At 35.2% G+C, this 23,970-nt stretch overlaps 1 protein-coding gene across 2 annotated transcripts; it reads left to right on the top strand.

Annotated features, from left to right (window-relative positions):
* The first annotated feature begins 8,400 nt into the window (after positions 1-8,400).
* On the top strand, positions 8,401-23,223 carry LOC110462487 (transcription initiation factor TFIID subunit 6-like). 2 transcript variants are annotated; one of them, XM_021516452.1, is made up of 13 exons: positions 8,401-8,519; positions 10,005-10,271; positions 10,920-11,006; positions 12,511-12,667; positions 13,393-13,616; positions 14,076-14,141; positions 14,888-14,965; positions 16,684-16,785; positions 17,337-17,461; positions 19,717-19,849; positions 20,353-20,478; positions 20,924-21,106; positions 21,601-23,223. In XM_021516452.1, exons 2-13 carry the CDS (start codon positions 10,113-10,115, stop codon positions 22,051-22,053), a joined length of 1,893 nt encoding a protein of 630 aa, XP_021372127.1. In that variant the 5' UTR covers positions 8,401-8,519; positions 10,005-10,112; the 3' UTR covers positions 22,054-23,223. The 2 variants fall into 2 exon arrangements, with proteins under 2 accessions (XP_021372127.1, XP_021372126.1); XM_021516451.1 differs by having other exon boundaries at positions 8,401-8,538.
* The last annotated feature ends 747 nt before the right edge of the window (positions 23,224-23,970 follow it).

Raw genomic sequence — 23,970 nt, 5'->3', positions numbered from 1 at the left:
ATATTTTTTAATGTTTGCCTGTCGAGTTTAAATTTTAGAGATCGCATATTTTTTATCTAGACGTTGCTTTCTGAATTATTTATTTAACATGTTCAACTCAACTGCAATTATTGCAATTACCTATAACGTTTGGTAATTGATTAAACGCAATGATCTAGTAGAGGTTTATAAAATAATCAACAACATTGATAACCTTGATAAAGATAAATTATTCACCTTTACACAAACAACAACTAGGGGAAACAACAAAAAACTATTAAAAAAACAGAGCAGGACCAGGGTCACTCAAAATGTTTTTAGTAGAAGAGTGGTTAATTCTTGGAACTCCCTTCCCAACTCAATAGTAGAAGCCCCATCTCTAAACTGTTTTAAATATCGCTTAAACACTTTTTGGAAAAATATACCGTCCAAGTTTTATCCCAGTTTTTATACTACACAACCGGTTAACAGTATGTTACCGAACCAAGATGCGCCGTCTTTGCGTATTGCAGAGTTATCTTCTCTTGAGAGCAGGTATTGATTGTTACGTCATTTGTTTGTGAGAGAAACGTCATCAATTTTTGAGAAAACGACGTAATTTTCTCACACAGACCAATGATGTAACAATCAATCCCTGCTCCCAAGAGAATATAACTCTGCAATACGCAAAGACGGAATATTAGCTACCTCAAGCTAACAACGGTGTCGACGAAGAGGTAAACAGGTAAACAGTATGACAAATGTGAATTTACACTGCATCACACAACTATGTTGGCGTTCCCCTTTAATTATATGAATTTCAAATACAGTTGAACCTCGTTATCTCGAACTATTTTAACTCGAAGACCCCGTTTATTTCGAAGTATGTATCCGGTATCGGCCAAATCTCTTCTTCATCTTAGCAAATAAAACATTGATAATTCCAACCCTGAAAAGTCGAAAAACTCGGATACCTAGAAGTAGATATTGGTTTCAATAGCGTAAATCCAACATCAAAACATCGTCTACTGAAATAGTGTTCGAATTTCATTTTGTCACTTATTAATTCTTTGATACAAATAAAACGCAAAAGTACGACATCATGTGTTTATGAACATCTTTCGTGAGTAGACTAGCATTAAATCGGTAATGTCATCTGTATTAGAGTAGTACGTATACTAGATCATTTAATATTAATAATAAGTAAGAACCCTGCCACAACTCAATCGCGATACATGTAACCATCAAGGTTACAGCAAACCTCGGGGACTAGACAAATAACCAACAGAGTCTACCACCTTATATCCTGAAAGACGAAAGTAAGACATACTTGTGATCGAACCTTTACAATTTAGTAATTGATACAATACGTCAAAAATGATTTACATTGCAGCTGTACTCATCGGTCATTTGGTTTGGTTTGGTTAAGTATTGTTTAACGTCCTATTAACAGCTATTGTCATTTAAGGACGGCCTCCCTTGTGTGTGCAAGATGCATGCGTGTAGTGTTTGCGTGTGCGTTTTTGGGAGGCTGCGATATGTTCGTGTTTGACGCCTTGTGATAGTGCGGAACTGATGCCGACTTTATAGTGCTACCTCACTGAAACATACTGCCGAAGACACCCAGCAGGACACCCCACCCGATCACATTATGCTGATAACGGGCGAACCAGTCGTCCCACTCCTAAATTGCTGAGCGATAAGCAAGAATATAAACTACCATTTTTACAGACTCTGGTATGTCTCGGCCAGGGGACAGAACCCAAAGCCTTCCTCACATGGGCGAACGCACAGCTAAAGGCCAAAAGTGAGGCATTGCCAATAGAGACATTAGGAAGAAGAAAGTTGTTTAGGAAGAGGAGAAAAGATAAGGTTCCAAAATTTAGTCGCCACTTACGATCATGCAATGGAGGCAGCAGGTGCAGTTCTTACGCCCTACCTGCATACTAGTGGCCAAAGGGAGGATATCCCAATTGGTCTAAACAGCTGTTGAAACAGAAGGGGAGTTATATAAAACCCCTAAATTGTATGAATTTAAAACATGAGAGGAGCACTGGTTATTTTCATATCATTATGAGATTAGATGAGAATCAACCTATAAATTAAGATACATTACTTATTAAGACCGACTATTTCACGTAACAATTTTAAGATGGAAAAACATCCCAGTCTTAATAGATAAGGCCACCGACTTGGTCTCGAGAGAGTGAGAGCTACCTGTTCTCTCTAGTCTGGTGTCAATCTCTACCCAGAGTTGTCGTTCCTTTTCAATCATCTACGTGGAGACGTATATCAAAACAATCCGTTGATGTGCCAAGAGGAAGAACTCGTATAGAGATGTATACTTCGATTTTTTCTACTGATTTTATATAGAAAAAAATGGCACGTGAGCATCAGTTAATGATAAATTGAAAATAATTATATACATTTTTTATTTTTTTTACACAAAGAAGCTTCTTTTGGATAAATTGATTCAATCCTAAGATAAATGCTGGTGAATTCTTTCCTAACTTTGCTGAATCTCCAAAACAATGAAATGAAATATTGCAACATAATGGTATTGCAATAGTATCCTCCCAATCGTTAGGTAAATATTAGAAATAAAAAAATGAATGGACTTATTAACAAAAAAACATATTTCACTGCATTTTATCAACGTTTAAGACTCACCAGTGATACTTCAGATCCAAAGAATGAAGAAAAAAACATGTTTGAAGTGCTCCTCAATTTAAAATTCACCGAAAAGGGAAAGGCGTAGTATATAAAACGCTTTATAACATTACAAACTTATAACGTTTGGTTTCAAAAGATACGTTGTACTTAAAATCGTATTCCATGTAAACCCTATCTACGACCAACCGAATGCGTGAACGCCATTGTTCAAACACTCTGTGGAATCTTTAGGAGCCTGCAAATGTTACACCAGATCCATCCTGACAATCCGAAGTTATTGTGTTTTCATGTCATCTAGATGGATCAATTAAAATATATTTCCTCGTGTCTTATCATTTTGGAGTGAGGAGGTAGGCAGTATGATCAACACTAAACGCTGACCTTACATGCAATCAGTGTCCCAACATATAGGGTTGGGGGCATATATGTTGATGTAGATCTGATACCGGCTTTAGAGCTATACCTTACTGAAATACCATGCCGAATGCACCCAACACAGTAGTTCACCCGGTAACATTATATTGACAACGAGTAAACCAGTTGTTACGATAACCTTAAATACTGATCGTTAAACACGGAATAATAACTGCCATTTTCAGGACTTTGGTACATGTATGTCACTCATTTTCCTACTCAACTTGGGCGAACGCTCAACGTTATGGCTAAAAGTGAGGTATAGCCTAGCAAGGCACTAGGAAACAAAAATGTTTTCATGAAGTAGAGAGGAAATATAAAGATCCAAATTGTTACAAATAGACAACAGATCAGAGGTGCTGTCTTTAATGTTCCCTGACCCAGTAGCAGTAGACATAGAAGGAAGTCCCCTAGCAGACCAACACTAGTCGTCTTTTATGACGTTTGTTGGGATACATCAGGCCTATGCTTTACCCGAAACTACAGGGAACCCACAGCCAAAAGTGAGGTATTGCCAAGGCTGCATTCGCGTATCCCGGTTGAAACGGTACGTGTGGCGCAGAAATAGTCCACGATAAACGAACTCACTTGGACCGTTCTATAAGCAGAGCTAAAAATGCACAGTTTCGGGGAATAAAAAACATTGAATCAAGAATAGTATGCCCTTCTTCCATGCGTCCACTGAATTACATAACGTATCTTAAAAACTACATGTGGCTTGACATTGTTTAAGAAAGAAATAACGCAAACTAGCAATAGTCAGCATTTTAGTTTCGGTCAGGTACGTCTGGACCCCTCAATCTACACGTGCCAAATTTTCCTGAGGTCAGCCTCGGTCCAGATCTGTGCCTGTCGTTTTCTTTACATGTTCAACCGGTTCAACCGTTTCAACCGGATACGCGAATGTACCCCAAGTAAGGTACTAGGATACAACGAGAGGTTCTTTTAAAGTAAAGAGAAAACATAAAAATATCAAATGTTGCAGGGGGCTGCAGATCGAGCTTGTTTGTTCCTTGTCTCCCTTAGACACAGAAGGCCATCGGTTCTGTAGTGTCCCACAATAGCAGCCTTTTACGACGTGTAGTGGGATAAAGTAGGCCTAACATGCATGGTCGGTTAGCAAATGCCGACCATCTGAAAAACTCAAGTTCAGAACTTAACGTTGGAGAAACATTGGGTTATAAATCGCCATTTTATTATTTTTTTTTATACAGAGTATGAAAAATATGAAAGCATCGTAATAAAATAAAGACGGAAGCTGAAACTACAAAGATTTAGCAATAACATCGGACATGTTGAGGGTCGGGGATTGTTATATTTAATCAGGATATATCTAACAATCCAATAATCGAAAGCAGCAAACATGGAAACATCGTTTAAAGAGAACTTAATTGATTTTAGATATTACTAAAAATGTTTAAGAAGTTTCATTTTTGTAGATCGTGCTCTTGAACTGTCGATAATTACAACAGTGTACAAGCTTTGTCGTGGGAAGTAACCAAAAACTATATTTATAGGGAGACTTTAGTTATCTACGGATAGATCGGAAGTAGTAAAACACCCGAGGAGGAATTCAAAATTATACATAAGGTACAGGAGCATTTCCTTTTCGATAATGTACATTAGTCAGCGAGGTGATGGTGAAGAGCTAATTCAAACTTCTTACGCATTGATACAATGACAAAAGACGACACTCACAATTAAATACATAATCACGAAATGCACTTAGCAAGAGCGATCATTGTGTTTTACTTTTTAATTGCAATGTGAACAAGACAATAAATCTACAAGGGAAACCGCTAGTATGCTACAAGAATGCTGACTATGCAGCCAGCAATTGCTGGACAAGTTAAAACAAATTATGATTTTGTATAAAATCTGAACTTACAAAAAAACTATGAAAGCTTTTTTGCAGATAGAAGATTTGTTAAAGACGCAAAAAACGAAGGACACATGGAAGACCAATTTAAAGTAAGAAAAATAGTGAAGAAGCAAACTAGTTCCGTCAATTGTATGGTCATGACAGGCAGTCACAAGTGTATCATCAGTAGCATTTTGGAGGTCCAGCCAGAGTTATCTACTACCCTGCACAGAGGAGGGATGGTCTGCTGTATTCAAGGTTGCAAATCGTAAAAGGCTGTTGTGTCTCCCTTGTCACCCGTCTTTATCTGACCCTTGCTGTTGTGCCTCCCTGGTCACCCGTCTTCATCTGACCCTGGCTGTTGTGCCTCCCTGGTCACCCGTCTTCATCTGACTCTGGCTGTTGTGTCTCCCTGGGCACCCGTCTTACTCTTATCCTGGTTGTTGTGTCTCCCTGTGCACCCGTCTTCATCTGACTCTGGCTATTGTGTCTCCCTGGACATCCGTCTTCATCTTACCCTGGTTGTTGTGTCTCCCTGGGCACCCGTCTTCATCTGACTCTGGTGTGTCTCCCTGGTAACCGGTCTTCATCTGACCTTGACTGTTGTAAGGACGTTACACCCAATTCAAATATCCTTTGTACTGTGACAGTTGTGATGAGTATTTCTTTGTCTGTTGAGGATACTTATTATTCTAATCGACTTGTTTTATCACCTCCACCAAAGAGCCAAAAGAAGTGAGGAGTACAAAGAGTTCATGCACTTCCTCGACATCCAGCCTTCCGGGATAGTAAAACATTGAGCGGTCTGATGTCTTCAGAGAGCATTTGAACGTCTCTTTCATCACTGACCATCCCTCAAGACATACTTCCTGTTGCATGATGAAGTGAGAAGGCCTGAATGTGTAAACAGATCAGCTGACCTGCTGTCCAAACCTGAAATGCCGATGTATTTCCATTGTGTGATGTTCATCTTGCTGTTCTTTGCGGTTCATCACACTGTTTTTTAGCAGACGAGACCCGTCTTCATACCTTGGACACGAGATAAGACATCTATTGACGGAGTGTCCTAGCAAGTTTGACCTCACACAGTAGGGAGACGAATGAAGTTACTAAAATTCTGTTCACGGGTCATACTCTCCCACAATATTCATTACTTACCATTGATCATACATCAGGTAGCATCTACAGGGGTCTGTCACAATGAGAGAAAATCCTACACATCAACTGTTGACACATCCTCGATATCCAGGGGTTACGCTTGCTTTCGCTCTATACAGAGCAAACGTGAGCGGAACCCCTGGATATCGAGGATGCTGTTGACATGTTTAAGAAATTCTATGTTCACAAATATTATAGCAACAAGCTGTAGAAATGTATTACAAAATTAATTTTATCTGATAAAATAATCACGGCCTAGTTATAAATATGTCTTGTTTGCATACATTCAAATGAGTTTATAGGAATCCACTCGTTAATTAAAACCATGCCATCGCTCCGCGGTATCAGAGGACAGTCGAAAATGTGCCCGACTCATCCTCTCTCTCCCGTGAAAATAATGGAAAGTTGGCAAGCTTTCCTGTAGGAAATCAAACAACGCTGTATGCCATAAAAAGCCTTTTTTCCTTGTTAAGACAGACAATTCATGGCCAGAGACAACACATTAACATAACCTTTAACGGACAAATATAAAACACTGAAATGTTCTAAGTGTCTATGTAGAGGAAGGGAGGTGTGGGGGGTCCCACCAAAACTACATAAATGAGAGGAAACTGAGAAAACATAATTAAAAAGAAAGTGGAGTACGCGGCATCGGGATTGCCCCAAGGATCCATACTCGGACCTTTGATGTTCGTTATGTTCAATTCTGTTATATCTTTTTATTGTATTTTGCTTCCAGATAAGATTACCTGATCGAACTGCAAATAAACACAACATAAACAAGTCGTTACTAAATATGAGCATAACTTTAAACTTAGGCACGTTGCTAACCCGCCTTCCTCAGATCAAAAGACTGTTTAATGAATATAATATAATAATAAATAATAAAGGCTTTATTTATTCTTGATAACATATTGAGCATGAAGCTCATCTTACATATGGTCAAGATACAATGTATGATCAAATGTACAATATTTACAGCTTTAAGAAATATACATGTACATGCATAAACTACAGGATAAGGGAGGAAATCATAAATCATTTCAAGTAAAATTGCTTTGCAGATCTCTTAAATTCTAAAAATGAAGTATAATTTCTAATATGACTTGGTAAAAGATTCCATGTAAGGGGTCCCTGATTTCTAAAAGATTTTCTAAAAATTGGTAGATGATGATCTTGTAGTTCTACCCTGAACATCAGACATATACATGTACGTAAATTCTTTCAAATTTTGTGGAGCTAAATTATTAAGTATCTTGTACATAAAAACTGCTTGATAGTATAAAATTCTTTTGTGAAAAGGTAACAAATTTAGTTTTTTGAACATACCACAGGAAGGTGTGGAAAATCACATTTTAAAATAATTCTGGCTGCTCTCTTTTGCAGGCTTTCTAATTTTGCAATATTTTTGTTTGAACTGTTACCCCAAACAGTTGAGCAATAATCCAGATGTGAGTTAACAAAGCAGTTGAAAAAAGTCATACAAGATGACTGGCTCAGGAAGGGTCTCAACTTTTTAATCTGAAAAAATTGACATGATATCTTTTTACAGACATTTGTAAATTGAATTTTCCAAGAGAGACAATCATCTATAGACATTTTCAATGTTTACATCAAGTTGTTGATAAGAACGGACAATTCTTCTGTACATTTACATTTTTTTCTGTGAAGTAGTAACAAGCATGACTTTTGTTTTTTCTGTCTTTACACACATTTTGTTTTCATCGCACGATTTTGACATTAATGAAGAGTCCCAAAATCGCACAATAGTTTCGGTTCATTAGATGATAATATCGTTTGTAAATGTTGCATGTAAATTAAAGATGTAAATGTTTTATTTCTTTCGAAAAAGAAATCCGAAAGACGGCATTGTTAGTACAGTAAAAAAGGAAAGGTACCTCGTTTTCTCACAGTAGTGTCTAATACAATTTTAACAAAGAGGAAGTTGCAGAGGAGTATTTTTAGTTCTTCCTGTTTCGATCTCAGTTTTGTTGTTGTTCAGAGTATAGTATATATATATAGAATATATATATCCTCTCAACAATATGCATATATCAAAAGTATGGCCAATATAGGAATTTTGGATATTGATCTACATGTATCCGAGTGTCAACTATGGATGCACTACAAATTCCAAAACTGAAAGACAATGATGCTATACTTCAGTGTTTCTGGTACATTAACGGTTAATAGCCAAAATATAATAATAAAAAAGCCGAACAATGGTTAAACTAATCAAAGAAAGTGTCACAGGGAATTTATCAATCAATCCGGACTCCTTGCTCCGGCCGAGTGTCGTAATTTAGACACATACTCTAGATCTAGAGGGCGCTTCGTATGTAGAGCACTTCCTGTTATGGTTTATGAAAAGTGATCCCGAAAAGCTGCAGAAAGTCAGTCCCTTTTAGCTGTATTGCGGTGTGTTTTGACGACAAGTACAACATTTTAGAATTTGGTATGCTTATTTCGGATAGGTAAGCGTTGCTTTCATCTCATATATCAGTATTGTAAATACTGCACTAAGAAATAAGTGCAGGTAGCCGGTCACCTCACGCTGTTTGAACCCTGTATTGTAATCAAATGTGAAAAGGACATGGGCTATGGTTTATCAAATTGCAAACGAACAAGATGGTATCGTAACATTAGAATGCATATAGTGCGATGTGTCAATTAAAATTAAAGTGAAGGAGGGAGAGGGGACAGGATGGCGCGCCGTCACACAAACCTGTGGTGCACAAATTAAAATTTCGCGAAACTGAATAAAGACCCAAGATTTAGACGTTTTGACAGATATATGTAGACGTCTGGTATGGGCTGGATAGATATCTGGTGTAGTCATAGTGCTACCTCTGACTATGCATTGAAACTGAAAGTTTAAATGCATTTCCTCCAGTCAGATGTTCACCAATTTATTAAACAAGTTGCAAGGAATCATCCAGTTATATGATGGGCTGTCTTTCATTTGAGCGATTTGGTTGCTTTATGAGTTATACAGTTTCATTTGAATGCAGATACTAGCAAGTTTTCATGTTATTAAAAACATCCAAATAGTCAAACCCATATTTTCTTAATGAATATGAAATTTTAACTAGTCCCAACAGTAAAAAACTACCTGCCATAGGCATCTAACAGTTTCATATTTTTATCTTGTACCATGCACAAAAAACCCTAATTAATGTAGATAATACCCTTTTTTTTACGCCTCTGCACAGGCCCCCAAGGGCATAAACTTGATGGAGCCCCTGTACAGCTAAGAAGAACCAGTGAAATGTACAGCCCTATATATCGGGGCAATCTGGCATGAAAACATGTAAATCTTCATATGAGATTGATGAAACGAGTATAAGAATTTTTCAATTTAGCGAGCCTCTGGCGAGCTAAAATCAAAAAATTGTGACGAGTTTCATAAATTTCATATGAAATGAAAACGAGTGTAAGATCCTTTATATCACATAATCAATATTTGTGGCATGTACGTGTCCGTGTAAAACGACAATTTTCATGCAACCTTGAAATATAAAAGTCTGTCATTTTGACTCTAGTGCGTAAGTCTTTGACGTCATGTACTTGTCCTAGGCGTGATGTCACCATTGAAATAATTGAAACTTACAACCAATCACAGGGCTGATAGGTCATATTACATGGGTTAATTGCAAAAAAATATGGCATGTGTATATTCACTGGATAAAACAGTATATTATGTGATATATATATATATATATATATATGACAAGTATTGCCAAAAAGGAGGTCTATCTCTGGAAACATATACACACATATTTAATTCAATAATGCACATCACTGCACAAAAAAAAATCCTATGGTTTGATACAGTTTCTTAGAACTGCAGTGGCTGTCAGTCATCCTGTCAAGAAAACAACTTACTTTGTACAGAAGTCATAATAGCATTCCTGATTTTGATTCAAACATTGTATTTTAGGTGCGTGTGAATGTTAAAGGGAAAAAGTATGTAGCACCAGCTCCACTAACCTCCACTGGGTCTCCTTGTGTGTGTGTGACTGGATATAGAACTTCCAGTTTGACCAAAATGGCACAAAAAGACCACAAGGAGCAGAAGATCAGCAGTCACCTCAGTTCAGAATCTATCCGAGTCATTTCTGAGTCAGTCGGTTTTGGGGGTATTCCTGATGAGGCTGCAGTGCACCTGGCAGAGGACACAACATACAGGATAAAGCTGTTATTACAGGTAACCAAATACCTCAGTTACCATTGCATTTCTAGCAATTAATGATCCCTGTCCACTACCAAAACCTGTAACTATGCATTGTAAACTGTTTTTTCTGGCACAAGTAGTTTTGATATATAATTTCTGAAAAGAAAAACATACCATACAGGATTTTTATGAAAAATGTATAAAGACGTAATTAACAAAACATAATCAACAACAGTGTTCAGAGTAATGAAAAAAAAACGTGGGCAATGGTAGACTGGGGATTGAACTCTGGGCTCCTGATTGGTATGTTATCATTCTAACAGACTGAGCTACCTGGTCAATGGAAAGGTCCTGGCAAAAATGTGCTTCAGTTGAAGCAAAGCCGAATTAAGGGGATGTTAATTACTGTATAAATGAAAAAACACATTGCGGCAGGACAGGGATCCTTAAGTAAAAAGAGTGAATATGGTCATTACAAATGATGTTTTGACATAGAATGTAGGACACTTATATTAAGATGAATGAACTATGTTACAATGTATGTGGAATACTTAGAAAAAATGAACTGCATAATGTGGTAACAGATCCTTGAACATATTATGAAAAATACCGTTAATCACACATCATTGAGTTTTGCAGCCATTTTAATTATTCATGGGTTAATCTTGTGTTTTATTAAAGGAGGCTGTCAAGTTTATGCATCATGGAAAGAGGAAGAAACTTTCAACTACAGATTTTGACCAGGCTTTGAAAGTTAAGAATATAGAGGTAAGTTACAATATGAATGTTGATTTCTGACTCTAAAATATCTAGTTTGAAACATTTACAATTTGGTTATCACATTTCAACCTTTGTTTGGTTCCGTTTTCATGCTTTGGTGTCAGTTCAATAAGGTTTACACTATCAACAAACAGTTTTAGTTCCAACTGAAATTCTTATTCAAATTCTATGCATAAAATCAAACAAAGATATCTTCTTAATTCACTTTTCTGTATTTACCATATACAGTAAAATTTTAATTACATTAACTTATTCATCCCTGAAGACACACTTGAACTCTTCCAACTCAAAGCTGGAAACGTTCATTTTAAAATTCCAGGGGTGAATGAGTTAAAAGCACCATTTTGACAGGAGTGAGAGTAAACAATATCGTTAGAGATTATTCTGTGCAGTCATAGATCAGTTTAAGAAACCATTATTCTGTGCAGTCAGTTTAAGAAACCAGCATATTTCATAGCCATCAGACAAAAACTTGTTACATATTTCTGTTATGCCCTCAACAAATACATAGCTTGAAAGTCCCATTTGACAGAATTTTTTAACATAGTATCTAGACAATGAAACACTCGCTGTGATATGATAAATGTTCATCTGTGAGCCAACTAGAACATGTGTCACTAAATAAAACTCAATTTATCTAATTTTTTGCAACCAATTTTTATTTAAATTGATTAAAAGTGCACATTTATAGACTAATAATAAATTATCAATCAATAATACAGGCAGTCAAAAGCATTTTACTTGATGGCCATTATGCAGTAGATCATACTAAAATGAGAAATGAGCACATATCATATACTGAAGCACAATTTGTTTGTCTAGTTTATATCCGAATACAGGCTGCTACCCCTAGCAAAACAGAGCCTTATTTTTTTCAAAAGAAAAGAAGAAAAATGGAGGAAATTCTTTTCACTTTCAGTTAAAATGTTGCTACATTTTCCTATTCATGTACATGTAGGAACATTTTGTTGTAAAATTTAGGTAGAAAAACACTCAAAATTAGATATGAGTTATTAGATATAATGACATAGATAAAGTAAATATGTTTATGAAATTAATTTTGGTGTTTGCTATAATTATTATAAGCTTGTTATACTGCCACCATTTGTTTTGAAAGATGTTGGCTTTGTAACGTCATTTGACAGCTTGTCAGGGCATTGAAATAAAAACAAAACAAAACAAAAATAAAAAGTAGACCTCAAAATAATTGCAGTGAGTTGGCAAATACAGTTGAACCCTTTCACCCCTATGTAACTTTAGTAGACTCTACCATGCATTGATCTGGATGAGTCCATTATGGTCTACAGTGGTGAAAGGGTTTAAACAAAGGCATTATATGGAGGTTTTACTGTATTTAAGAAAATTTGACTTGTGAAGTTATGTTTACTGTATGATTTTTTTAAGATATGAAGTTTGCTACATGAAAACTGTTTGCTTCATGAAATTAAGATTGCAGTATTAAACTCATTTTGGTTTTCCTTTTTTACCTCAGCCTGTGTATGGTTTTCAACAATCCGCAGAATGCATCCCCTTCCGGTTTGCCAGTGGAGGAGGGAGGGAGCTTCACTTCACTGAAGAGAAGGAAATGGACCTACAAGATGTCATTAATTCTTCCCTCCCTAAAGTACCATTGGACCTGTCACTCAAAGGTATAGCTCCATCTTCCCTGATGTATTGATAGAATTATTGTGTCCCAATTTCTTAAAAAGAACTGGTCAGTTATTTTAACACTTGTCTTGGTAAAAGGGTTTTGTTGATTCGTTTGAAAATGTTTTCTTTTACGATTGTAGGTAGTAGTGCAAACTAATAAATAGTTGTCTCGCCCTTATTTTATTTCCTTTCTATCAAATGGTCATAATGTCTTAGACACTAGATATATTAACGTGTATACCTTTCTGGGGAAAGTAAATCCATATTTCTTCTGTATTAATTTCACTTTTCATTGTGGATTTGCTATGGGAATTCATGATGAAGTCGTCCTTTGTCAGTATGGAGGGAGAAGAGCTTGATAAAGCTTAAGTGATGAACATTTCCTGGTGTATAATGTTCTGTGACTGTTCAGGGATGGTATCTGATAAATTATTTAGAAACAACATTATTGTGCTCAGTTTATTCTCAAATGATGTCTTCCTGTTCCGGCCTCCAAAAATGTGGTGTTTCTTATAAATCTTTCTTTTTCCTATGCATTTTCGAAAATATCAATCTTCATTCTCCATATATGTATGCTAGAATTTGTCTTCACGTTTAGTTCAAAGTTATTTTTATCCATAACTGAATGACTTAAATAATTCAGGTATTCGTGTTCAATTCAGTTGTAATTTAAATCACTTTGACTATAAGTTAAACTAAATAGCCCTCAAACATTGGCTTCCAGCTCACTGGCTAAGTATAGATGGAGTTCAGCCATCCATTCCTGAGAACCCCCCTCCCGCCACCAAAGACCAACAGAGGAGTGAGATATTGGACACCGGAGTTAAGAGTGCTATTGATAAGATTCAGAAACCGAAGGTCATTCCTGAGGCTGTCAAAGCCAAACATCGTCACAAGGCAACTGACCTCGCCAAGGTCAAGGACTTGTCCAACCACGAACTCTCTGTGGTAAGGCTTTCTAACATCTGTGGAATTGTAGTGTTGAATAAGTTTTCTATCCAATAACTTCCAGTAGTAAAGAGTATTATGTTTGATTGAGTGGTTTTACTTCCGCTTCAATACCGAGTAGCTTGGTTAAACAGTGGTCTTAACCAATTCACCCCTTAAGTCAAATTTGAACTTTACCAAATCGAAGAATGGGCAAGTCCAGTTCAAATATGAAGGGGTGAATGAGTTAAATAAGTTTTCTGTCCAAGAATGTCGTTCAATGTCAGAGTGATGGTTTTGTTACCCTGAGTAAAACATGGTTTTATATATACAAAGGTATATGTTAATATTATTATGAATGACATGATTACTACAAGTTCAATTTCCTTGATTCAAGATTTATTCAAACTTTAGGCCATCAGTACATGATACAGACTACAATGTATATAGATGCTGTAAATTTCATTCATGATTACTCAGGAACAGCAGTTGTACTACAAGGAGATTACGGAGGCATGTGTCGGACCAGATGAGAGTCGACGCTCGGTAAGTAACAAGTTGATATTTTAAAGCTTGTAAAGGTCTTAACCCTTTGAGTGCTAGTCACAACTATAGTTGCACATTCTATAAAATGGTATTATATATGGTCAACAGCTAATCGTGTTGATTAAAATTTAATCAAACATATCAAATAACCAATTTCCATTGGTATTAATATGTTTTTATATTAACAAGTATTATTTTTGCAATATTTTTACTAAAATTGTGACTTATGAAGTTATATCTAAATTTGAACTGCAGTGAAAATTAAATTTTCCTAATTAATTCAGCACTGATTGGTTACCGTATGTATTTTAATGTAGCACTCTAAGGGTTAAGAGAAATTTGCCTAAAAATGTGATATCCACAGAGGTAGAGTAAATTCTCTGTGATCTGAGTCTGCAATTTACCTTCTCCGTGTATACCCAATGTTTTGTTTGGAGTGTTTGGAAATACAATTGAGCTCCTGGCTATGGAAAGTCATTATAATGGAAAAATCAAACTCTCCTAGTTTTATCAACTACAGTCATTCTGAACAAATTTTATGGTTGCAGGCTATTCTTTATAGAAAAACAGAAACAATAGTGAATATTGTATGCAGTATATGTGATTGCTAGAAAGAACATTTAGGATTTTTTTGTAGGTAGAGAGGAGAAAATAGCAGAATTACAAGTAGAATATTGTGTTTGATGTACAGTCTGCGATAATATCATGATCAACTGAGGTAGATAATGTTTATTTTTATTTTGAAGGAGGCACTACAGAGTCTGGCTACCGATCCAGGCCTTCATCAAATGCTTCCGCGGTTTAGCAGCTTTATTTCAGAAGGGGTGAGCTTTTAGTGTTTATATTTTATTAAAACCATTTTGATATTACCACATGCCTATTGCCGACATATGGGTAGATCATACCTGGATATGTGTGTTCTAAAAATACTTCACACACGTGCAGGGTTTTGTTTTCCATAAGTCACTTAATAAAATATATTGGGTTTTACCATATTATACATCTACCAGCAAATAAGTTTAATTAACCAAGATTAAGATTCCTACTTGAATTCAAGACATCTTTTATCTTTCTTTAATAAACAATTGAAACAGATTAAGTATTCTAACATACCATATTAAAAATGTTGATATATATAAACTGATTTGATTTTGTGAGGATTCTTAAAATGAAATTTTAAAAAATTAAGAAAAACAAAATATTTAAGAATTTTGTAATCGATATACATTGTATGTATTAATTTATTATGTATGAAGTGATATACATTGTGTATACCATGTTTGATATTATATACATTGTATATATTATGTATGAAATGATATACTTTGTATATACCATGTATGAAATTATATACAATGTATATATTTTCATACATGGTATATACAATGTATCTACTTTCATACATGGTATATACATAGTATATATTTTCATACATGGTATATACAAGGTATATATTTTCATACATGGTATATACAATGTATCTACTTTCATACATGGTATATACAATGGATATAATTTCATACATGGTGTATACAATGAATATAATTTCATACATGGTGTATACAATGAATATAATTTCATACATGGTAGATACAAAGTATATCATTCCATACATAATATATACAAAGTATATAACTTCATACATAATATATACAAAGTATATAATTTCATACCTGGTATATACAAAGTATATAATTTCATACATGGTATATAAAATGTATATAATTTCATGCATAATATTATATAAAGTATATAATTTCATACCTGGTATATACAAAGTATATAATTTCATACCTGGTATATACAAAGTATATCATTTAATACATAATATATACAAAGTATATATTTTCATACCTAATATATTCAATTTATATAATTTCATACATGGTGTATACAATGAATATAATTTCATACATGGTGTATACAATGAATATAATTTCATACATGGTGTATACAATGTATATAATATCAAACGTGGTATACACAATGTATATCGCTTCATACATAATAAATTAATACATTGTATGTATTATGTATGAAGTGATATACATTGTGTATACCTTGTTTGATATTATATACATTGTATATCTTAGGTATGAAATTATATACATTTTATATACCATGTATGAAAATATATACATTGTATATAATTTCATACCTGGTATATACAAAGTATATCATTCCATACATAATATATACAAAGTATATATTTTCATACATGGTATATACAAGGTATATATTTTCATACATGGTATATACATAGTATATATTTTCATACCTAATATATTCAATTTATATAATTTCATACATTGTATATACAATGTATATAATATAAAACATGGTATACACAATGTATATCGCTTCATACATAATAAATTAATACATTGTATGTATTATCTATGAAGTGATATACATTGTGTATCCCATGTTTGATATTATATGCATGGTATATATTATGTATGAAATTATATACATTGTATATATATTATGTATGAAATTATATACATTGTATAGATTATATATGAAATTCCTTTTTTTGCAGGTAAAGATAAACGTTGTACAGAATAATCTGGCTCTGCTGATATACCTGATGAGGATGGTGAAGTCTTTGATGGACAACCAAACACTGTATCTAGAAAAATATGTAAGTGTGATCGACATCATTTCATCAATAAATAAGTTATTTCTGCTCTTTAGACTTATAGAAAACGTATATAGAGCAAATACCACCAAATAAGCAATGCAGGAACAAAACCGTGGACGTTTTATCCCATCAAAGTTAAAGAGCTACCAATACCCCAAGAAGGAGCCTTCAAGGTTGTTGTCTCGCCGCCACGAAGTAGTGGAAGCGGGACTATAAGGTGTTGCTTTTCCGGCGACGGCTGCGTCAACTTTAAGATTTTGCGTTTAACTGAGTTTCACTGAAAGTATAAGTGCTCGATCAACCAGACTTGCACCATAGATCTCAACCCATGCATCAAATGCTGGATGCGGCCTACCTTTCATGGTCCATTGACTTTGTCAGCATCCCCATCAACATTAAGTTTTTGCATTTAACTTAGTTTCTCTGATATGTGCATTGATGGTCAAAGTGGGGGGACAGGCAAGACATATCAATCTGAATGTCTTGTATTAACTGATGCATGCTACTTTTGTAAAATGTGACTATATAAAGGACAATGGTTTGTGTTTCAGTTACACGAGTTTATCCCTGCGGTGACCACCTGTATAGTTAGTAAACAGCTGTGTATGCGACCAGATGTTGATAATCACTGGGCTCTCCGCGACTTTGCTGCTCGTCTAATGGCACAAATATCCAAGTGAGTAACAAATTTAAATGAAGTCGAAAAAACAGTTAAAATTACCTGAAAAGCAACCTGAAAAAAATTGTCACATGCTGTAAGCGGTCAGTTAAGGTCAGACTAGCATAAATTGCTTTGTAAATACACTTGATAATGTGGTCTAACACAGCCAACTTTCACCAAAATGCATTACTCATAATAGGATTTGACTTGTTTTAGCAGCCAGGACTTATACAAAACATATACAAGGAAATGTGAACAAATGATATTGTCACCGACACCTTTGTGACCCATTTATCAGCCATAGCTAGCCTACTGTAATCGACCCATTTATCAGCCATAGCCAGTCTACTGTAATCGTCCAATTTATCAGCCATAGCTAGCCTACTGTAATCGACCCATTTATCAGCCATAGCTAGCCTACTGTAATCGACCCATTTATCAGCCATAGTCAGTCTACTGTAATCGTCCAATTTATCAGCCATAGCTAGCCTACTGTAATCGACCCATTTATCAGCCATAGCTAGCCTACTGTAATCGTCCCATTTATCAGCCATAGCCAGTCTACTGTAATCGTCCAATTTATCAGCCATAGCTAGCCTACTGTAATCGACCCATTTATCAGCCATAGCTAGCCTACTGTAATCGACCCATTTATCAGCCATAGCTAGCCTACTGTAATCGACCCATTTATCAGCCATAGCTAGCCTACTGTAATCGACCCATTTATCAGCCATAGCTAGCCTACTGTAATCGACCCATTTATCAGCCATAGCTAGCCTACTGTAATCGACCCATTTATCAGCCATAGCTAGCCTACTGTAATCGACCCATTTATCAGCCATAGCTAGCCTACTGTAATCGACCCATTTATCAGCCATAGCTAGCCTACTGTAATCGACCCATTTATCAGCCATAGCTAGCCTACTGTAATCGACCCATTTATCAGCCATAGCTAGCCTACTGTAATCGACCCATTTATCAGCCATAGTCAGTCTACTGTAATCGTCCAATTTATCAGCCATAGCTAGCCTACTGTAATCGACCAATTTATCAGCCATAGCTAGCCTACTGTAATCGACCCATTTATCAGCCATAGCTAGCCTACTGTAATCGACCCATTTATCAGCCATAGCTAGCCTACTGTAATCGTCCCATTTATCAGCCATAGCCAGTCTACTGTAATCGTCACATTTATCAGCCATAGCTAGCCTACTGTAATCGAAGAAATAAACCGTAGGGACAGACCAGGGTTATCTAGTGATAGAGAAAACATTGTTATCACTTTGACACTAAAGGTTGTTTTCATACAGAATTCTGATTTTTGTGGTAACAACTTTTCCATAAAAAAAATACGACCATGGAAATGAGTAGGAATTGATACATGTGTCATGTCCACTAAACCTAGCTTTGGTGTCACAAACATTTCCTCAAATCTTAAGTTTGAACTCAGCTGACATTTACCGCCAAATGGGTATCTCAAAGCTTGTAAAACTTAAAGCTCAGCTCATCTAACTCAACCTCAGCTGCGCTTGCCGGCATTAACTTATATAGTACTTTTTGGCATATACTAGCTTCTCTCTCTTAAAGCGTTTATTTAAATGTGAAGTGCTTTTACATGTATTTTAATCACTTTCAGTCTCTCGTTTTTAGAGTGGTTTTTAGCATGTTTTATGTATGTTTTATTGTATCATTGTATATAAGTATGCAGAAGTTGAGTCTTTAATAAACTAGCTGTATCTGTACCTGAAAACCATGAAAAACATATCCCATACCATCATTTGTGTGACTAAATAGTATATTTACCCATATCAAATTCTGCATCAATTGAATCAATAGTTGTTTTACTAATTTGTATTTGTCTATAACACTAAGGTCAGCCCCGTTACTGACATCTGTTTTAAAACCTATTTATTTGTTCACAGAAACTTTTAACCTATTTATTTGTTCACAGAAACTTTTAACCTATTTATTTGTTCACAGAAACTTTTAACCTATTTATTTGTTCACAGAAACTTTTAACCTATTTATTTGTTCACAGAAACTTTTAACCTATTTATTTGTTCACAGAAACTTTTAACCTATTTATTTGTTCACAGAAACTTTTAACCTATTTATTTGTTCACAGAAACTTTTAACCTATTTATTTGTTCACAGAAACTTTTAACCTATTTATTTGTTCACAGAAACTTTTAACCTATTTATTTGTTCACAGAAACTTTTAACCTATTTATTTGTTCACAGAAACTTTTAACCTATTTATTTGTTCACAGAAACTTCAGCACCAATACCAACAACATACAAGCAAGGATAACAAAGACTTTCAGCATGGCCCTGCAGAGTGATAAGATCGCCATGGCTACACAGTATGGGGCTGTTGCCGGGCTTGGAGAACTTGGGTCAGAGGTCAGTATCTCGTAAAACGGAGTTGCAATAATGTTTCAACAGTACATTACACATATCACATTACATTTTAATCACACATTCTCGTCAGAATTACATTTTGTTTTCAGGTACTTCCTAACTGTATATAGATTGAAACAACAACACTTTGAATTATACTATATACATTATAGATGTGAAACAAAGCATTAAAAAAGGTTTATAATTATGTTTACATGTTGAAACCATTATATTAAGTATTATGTACTAGGATTATTAGTGTAGTAAGAAATGTGAGGGACGAGAAAAAAAGGAAGTCGGTTTAATGTGACATATGGCAGAGGTCAGAAAAAGTATGTTCCCAATTTTGTATTAAAGTAATGAAACTGTGGTCAGAACATCTCAAATTGATTTCACGTGCATCCTAAGATATGAGCCTAGGCAGTTTTAACTCTAATACCGAAAATACCTAGTTACCGAAAATAAAAACATCCAACTACACGTACATCACCTTCATCCCATCCCAGGTGATTAAGTCGTTCCTGTTGCCGCATGTGAGTTTACTGGGGGAGCACTTGAAGCAGACCGTTGATGCTATGGTTTTGAATAATGTGGACAAAATTGCAGCAGATAACATTAAGAAGATGCTAACAGTAAGTTGATGCGGAGGACTCTTTATGTTTCAAATTTTATAAACATTTAAGCCCTTTCCCATATTTGGTTCAATCAGTTTGTTTGTTTTTAAATGTAACATTTTATTCATGCATACCTGCAAATGTTTTTGCAGGCTGTGCAAGGCTTTGTCAAGGCTTGCTTGAAAGCAGCATCAGATTACTAGGTCGGACCTTATTTCATAAACGAACAACTCTGATCCAACCAGTTCAACTGTTTGGATCACGATAAACGAATGCAGCTACAAAATACACACGGAAGACTTATTTTCCAAGTTAATTAATGATTCCTAAATAACAATTATTATGTACAGCAGGAAATTAAAGGTCTTTGATTTTGACTTATAAACTTACAGATAGATGTGATCAGGATAAGTGTTGTTTTCATTGAAATTACACCGAAACCTCTCCTTAACATTTATTACAGAAATACATACCTCCTGTCCTGAAAGTTCACCGAAGTCCTAATCATAGCCTAGACAGCTACATAGCTGAGTTTGGTTACGTCGGTCAACTGTTGTTTAACGCTGTGGAACGAGAGAGGCGGTCATCAGGTAGCGGTCAATCTGCTGGACCTGTACCAGGCAGACCATCAGTTCATATCCCGCAGGTGAGAATTACTATGATGCTGTGAACAGTATGAGTTATCATACTATTTCCACAGTCACATGGCCATACAAGATAAAGTTGTGATCTAATTAAGAATATGTGAGAAAACTTGCATTGAAATTCTGTCCCAAAGCTTTGTGAGTTTAACTCTTTGAAATACCAATGCTGTATTGAAATATGTTTTCTGATTATGATACATCAATATAGCAATTTCATGATGCCAATATCGTGAACACTTATCCAGTAGCATCTTTTTACTGTACATTCCTCAGTGGAAATTAAATTGTCTCACAGGGATATTGCAATTTTGATCCTCCATTTGGCCAAACAATATTTGGACATTTCAAAGTGCATATTAATAAGATCTCCTACTAAGGTGTTCGTATTGTTTGACAAATTGAATCATTTTGGACCAGTGTTTGTATTGTTTGACAAATTGAATCATTTTGGACCAATCGTCTACTTGGAATCAAACCTTTTTAATTGTTCTTTCAGCCGAGGATGGTAATCCACCCTGGATCACAACCTAGCACCCCTTCCACTCCTCGTCAACTGTCTCTCTCAAACAGCATCAGCATACCAAAGACTCCAACCACACCCTCCATTGGTGCACAACAGAAATTTGTTATTATGTCCTCACAGCCTCGCCAGCCGCCCCCCTCCAGCAATCCACTCGGTATGACTAGTGGCACTGCCGGAACAACCATCGTCAAGGTCATGTCGTCTGGGGGTCAAGGTTCAACCACCAGTTCTGGATCAACTCCCTCAACACCTCAACCTAAAATTGTTGTGGTGTCCATGCCCCAGGGGAGCGGGTCGTCGATACCAACACCAGGGGTACAAACTACCAGTATTCTGGGACCAGATTTGGGTGTGAAAAGTGTGTTCAGTGGACAGTCTGCGACTAACTTTTCTCTAAAAAAAGAACATGACAATAATTGGTCCTGACCAAAGCATTTTCATCATTAATTACTCATTCACCCCTGAAAACACATTTGAACCATTCCAATTCAAAGGTTGGAATAGTTTATTATGAAATTTCAGGGGTGAATGAGTTAAAAACTATATGTTTACATATTCTATGTTGTGTTGTCCACTATTTTGTATATTTTATTTGAATTAGTAACATTTGTTTTATAATAATCAAGTGGAAAATGCTATAAGTGGAAAGACTGAAACTTTGGTTTATTTGGGGGAAAAAAACCTATCCATTCTCTTTTGGTGAGAACAAAGTAACCTTGAATACTATGCTCTGCTTGTTTGAGAAATGAAGTCTGCTTGATATTTTATGAGAAGAGCGTATATGTTAAGCAAGTCAAAGATAAAGATTTATTTTCTGTATTGTAAATAGAATGTATACAGATATTCTGGTGCAAATTTACCACTGAGGGTTTTTATAGTTTTTCAAATTTGCAAAACAAATTAAGTTTGGTCTTTATTCTCGATTAGAGTTCTGTACATTGTCTGAAATATTAATATTTTTACTTTTTCATATTCCTTGCCTTATTTTTATTTGACATGATTATGTGCTATACATTAGGATCATTTACAATTATTTACTGAAATCATGATCTGACATCTTTTAAAACGTCTCAAAAAGAAAACAGGTATTTTTCATTTTAAACCGTTTTTTCTAATTTTGTAAATTTTGTATATACATGTCATTTGGACACCAAATCATCATATCATATTCAGTATCAATTAATCTGAAAGAGATTTATATAAATCTCACAAGACAAACAACATTTCTCCTTACTATAAGACGGTCACAACATGTACAGTACAGTAGTGTCACTGTGTTACATGATGTCAGTTTGATTTTACATGGACATTTTCACACTTTAATGTTGCATTAACCAAATGTTTGGCAATTTGTCAATGCAACTTGGTACATAAATACTAAAAGCTATTTTCAACTTGTGCGAAAAATGGTGCAACACCCATGTCAGAAGTAGCTTGATAATTATCTTGATTAAGAGTGAAGGGGAGATAATCCAACCACGTGGAGCCATTAACATGTTATTCATGGTTTGATTCCAGGATGATCATGGTTACACACGCCAACAATACAAATGAAGATATTTTATATCCAAGAAGAATAAAGTTACAAAAATTTGATAACCTGTTTGGTTTTTTGTTTTTGAAAGACATTTTGATTTAAAACGACTTAAGTTGCAATAGGATTAAAAGTTTAATCCACCTCTATAGCAATATCTGTCTATAAATACCACCTCTGTATAGCAAATACCTGTCATAAATACCACCTCTGTATAGCAAATACCTGTCATAAACAACACCTCTGTATAACAAATACCTGTCTATAAACACTTCTGTATAGCAAATACCTGTCTATAAACACCACCTCTGTATAGCAAATATCTGTCTATAAACACCACCTCTGTATAGCAAATACCTGTCATAAATACCATCTTTGTATAACAAAAAAGACACATATAACAAATGCCTGTCCATAGTATAAATATCACTTTTGTATAGTAAATACTTTGTTTAAAGTCTGAACTCTCTAAACGAATACCTGTGTATAAAGGCAGATCTTTGTATAGCAAAACCTTGTCTTCAAGACATTTATAATTAAAACCACCTGTATATAGCAAATACTGTCTACAAAGAAAACAAATCTATCCAACATCTTTCTGGAATGAAAGGCCTGTATATTAAATACATGTATCTCCAAATACATACCATACCTCTTGGGGGGAAAAACTGTTAATAAAGATGACCTCTTTATAGCAAAATACTAACGTGTATGAAGAAACATTTACCTATATAGCAAGTACCCGTCTGTAAAGATTTCAAAAGAGCACCTCTACAAAAATACTTGCATATACAGACCAACTTTTCCAT

The sequence above is a fragment of the Mizuhopecten yessoensis genome, unplaced genomic scaffold (genome assembly GCF_002113885.1).
Source record: "Mizuhopecten yessoensis strain PY_sf001 unplaced genomic scaffold, ASM211388v2 scaffold10797, whole genome shotgun sequence".
Taxonomy (NCBI): Eukaryota; Metazoa; Mollusca; class Bivalvia; order Pectinida; family Pectinidae; genus Mizuhopecten; species Mizuhopecten yessoensis.
This window is presented reverse-complemented; position numbering and strand designations above follow the sequence as displayed.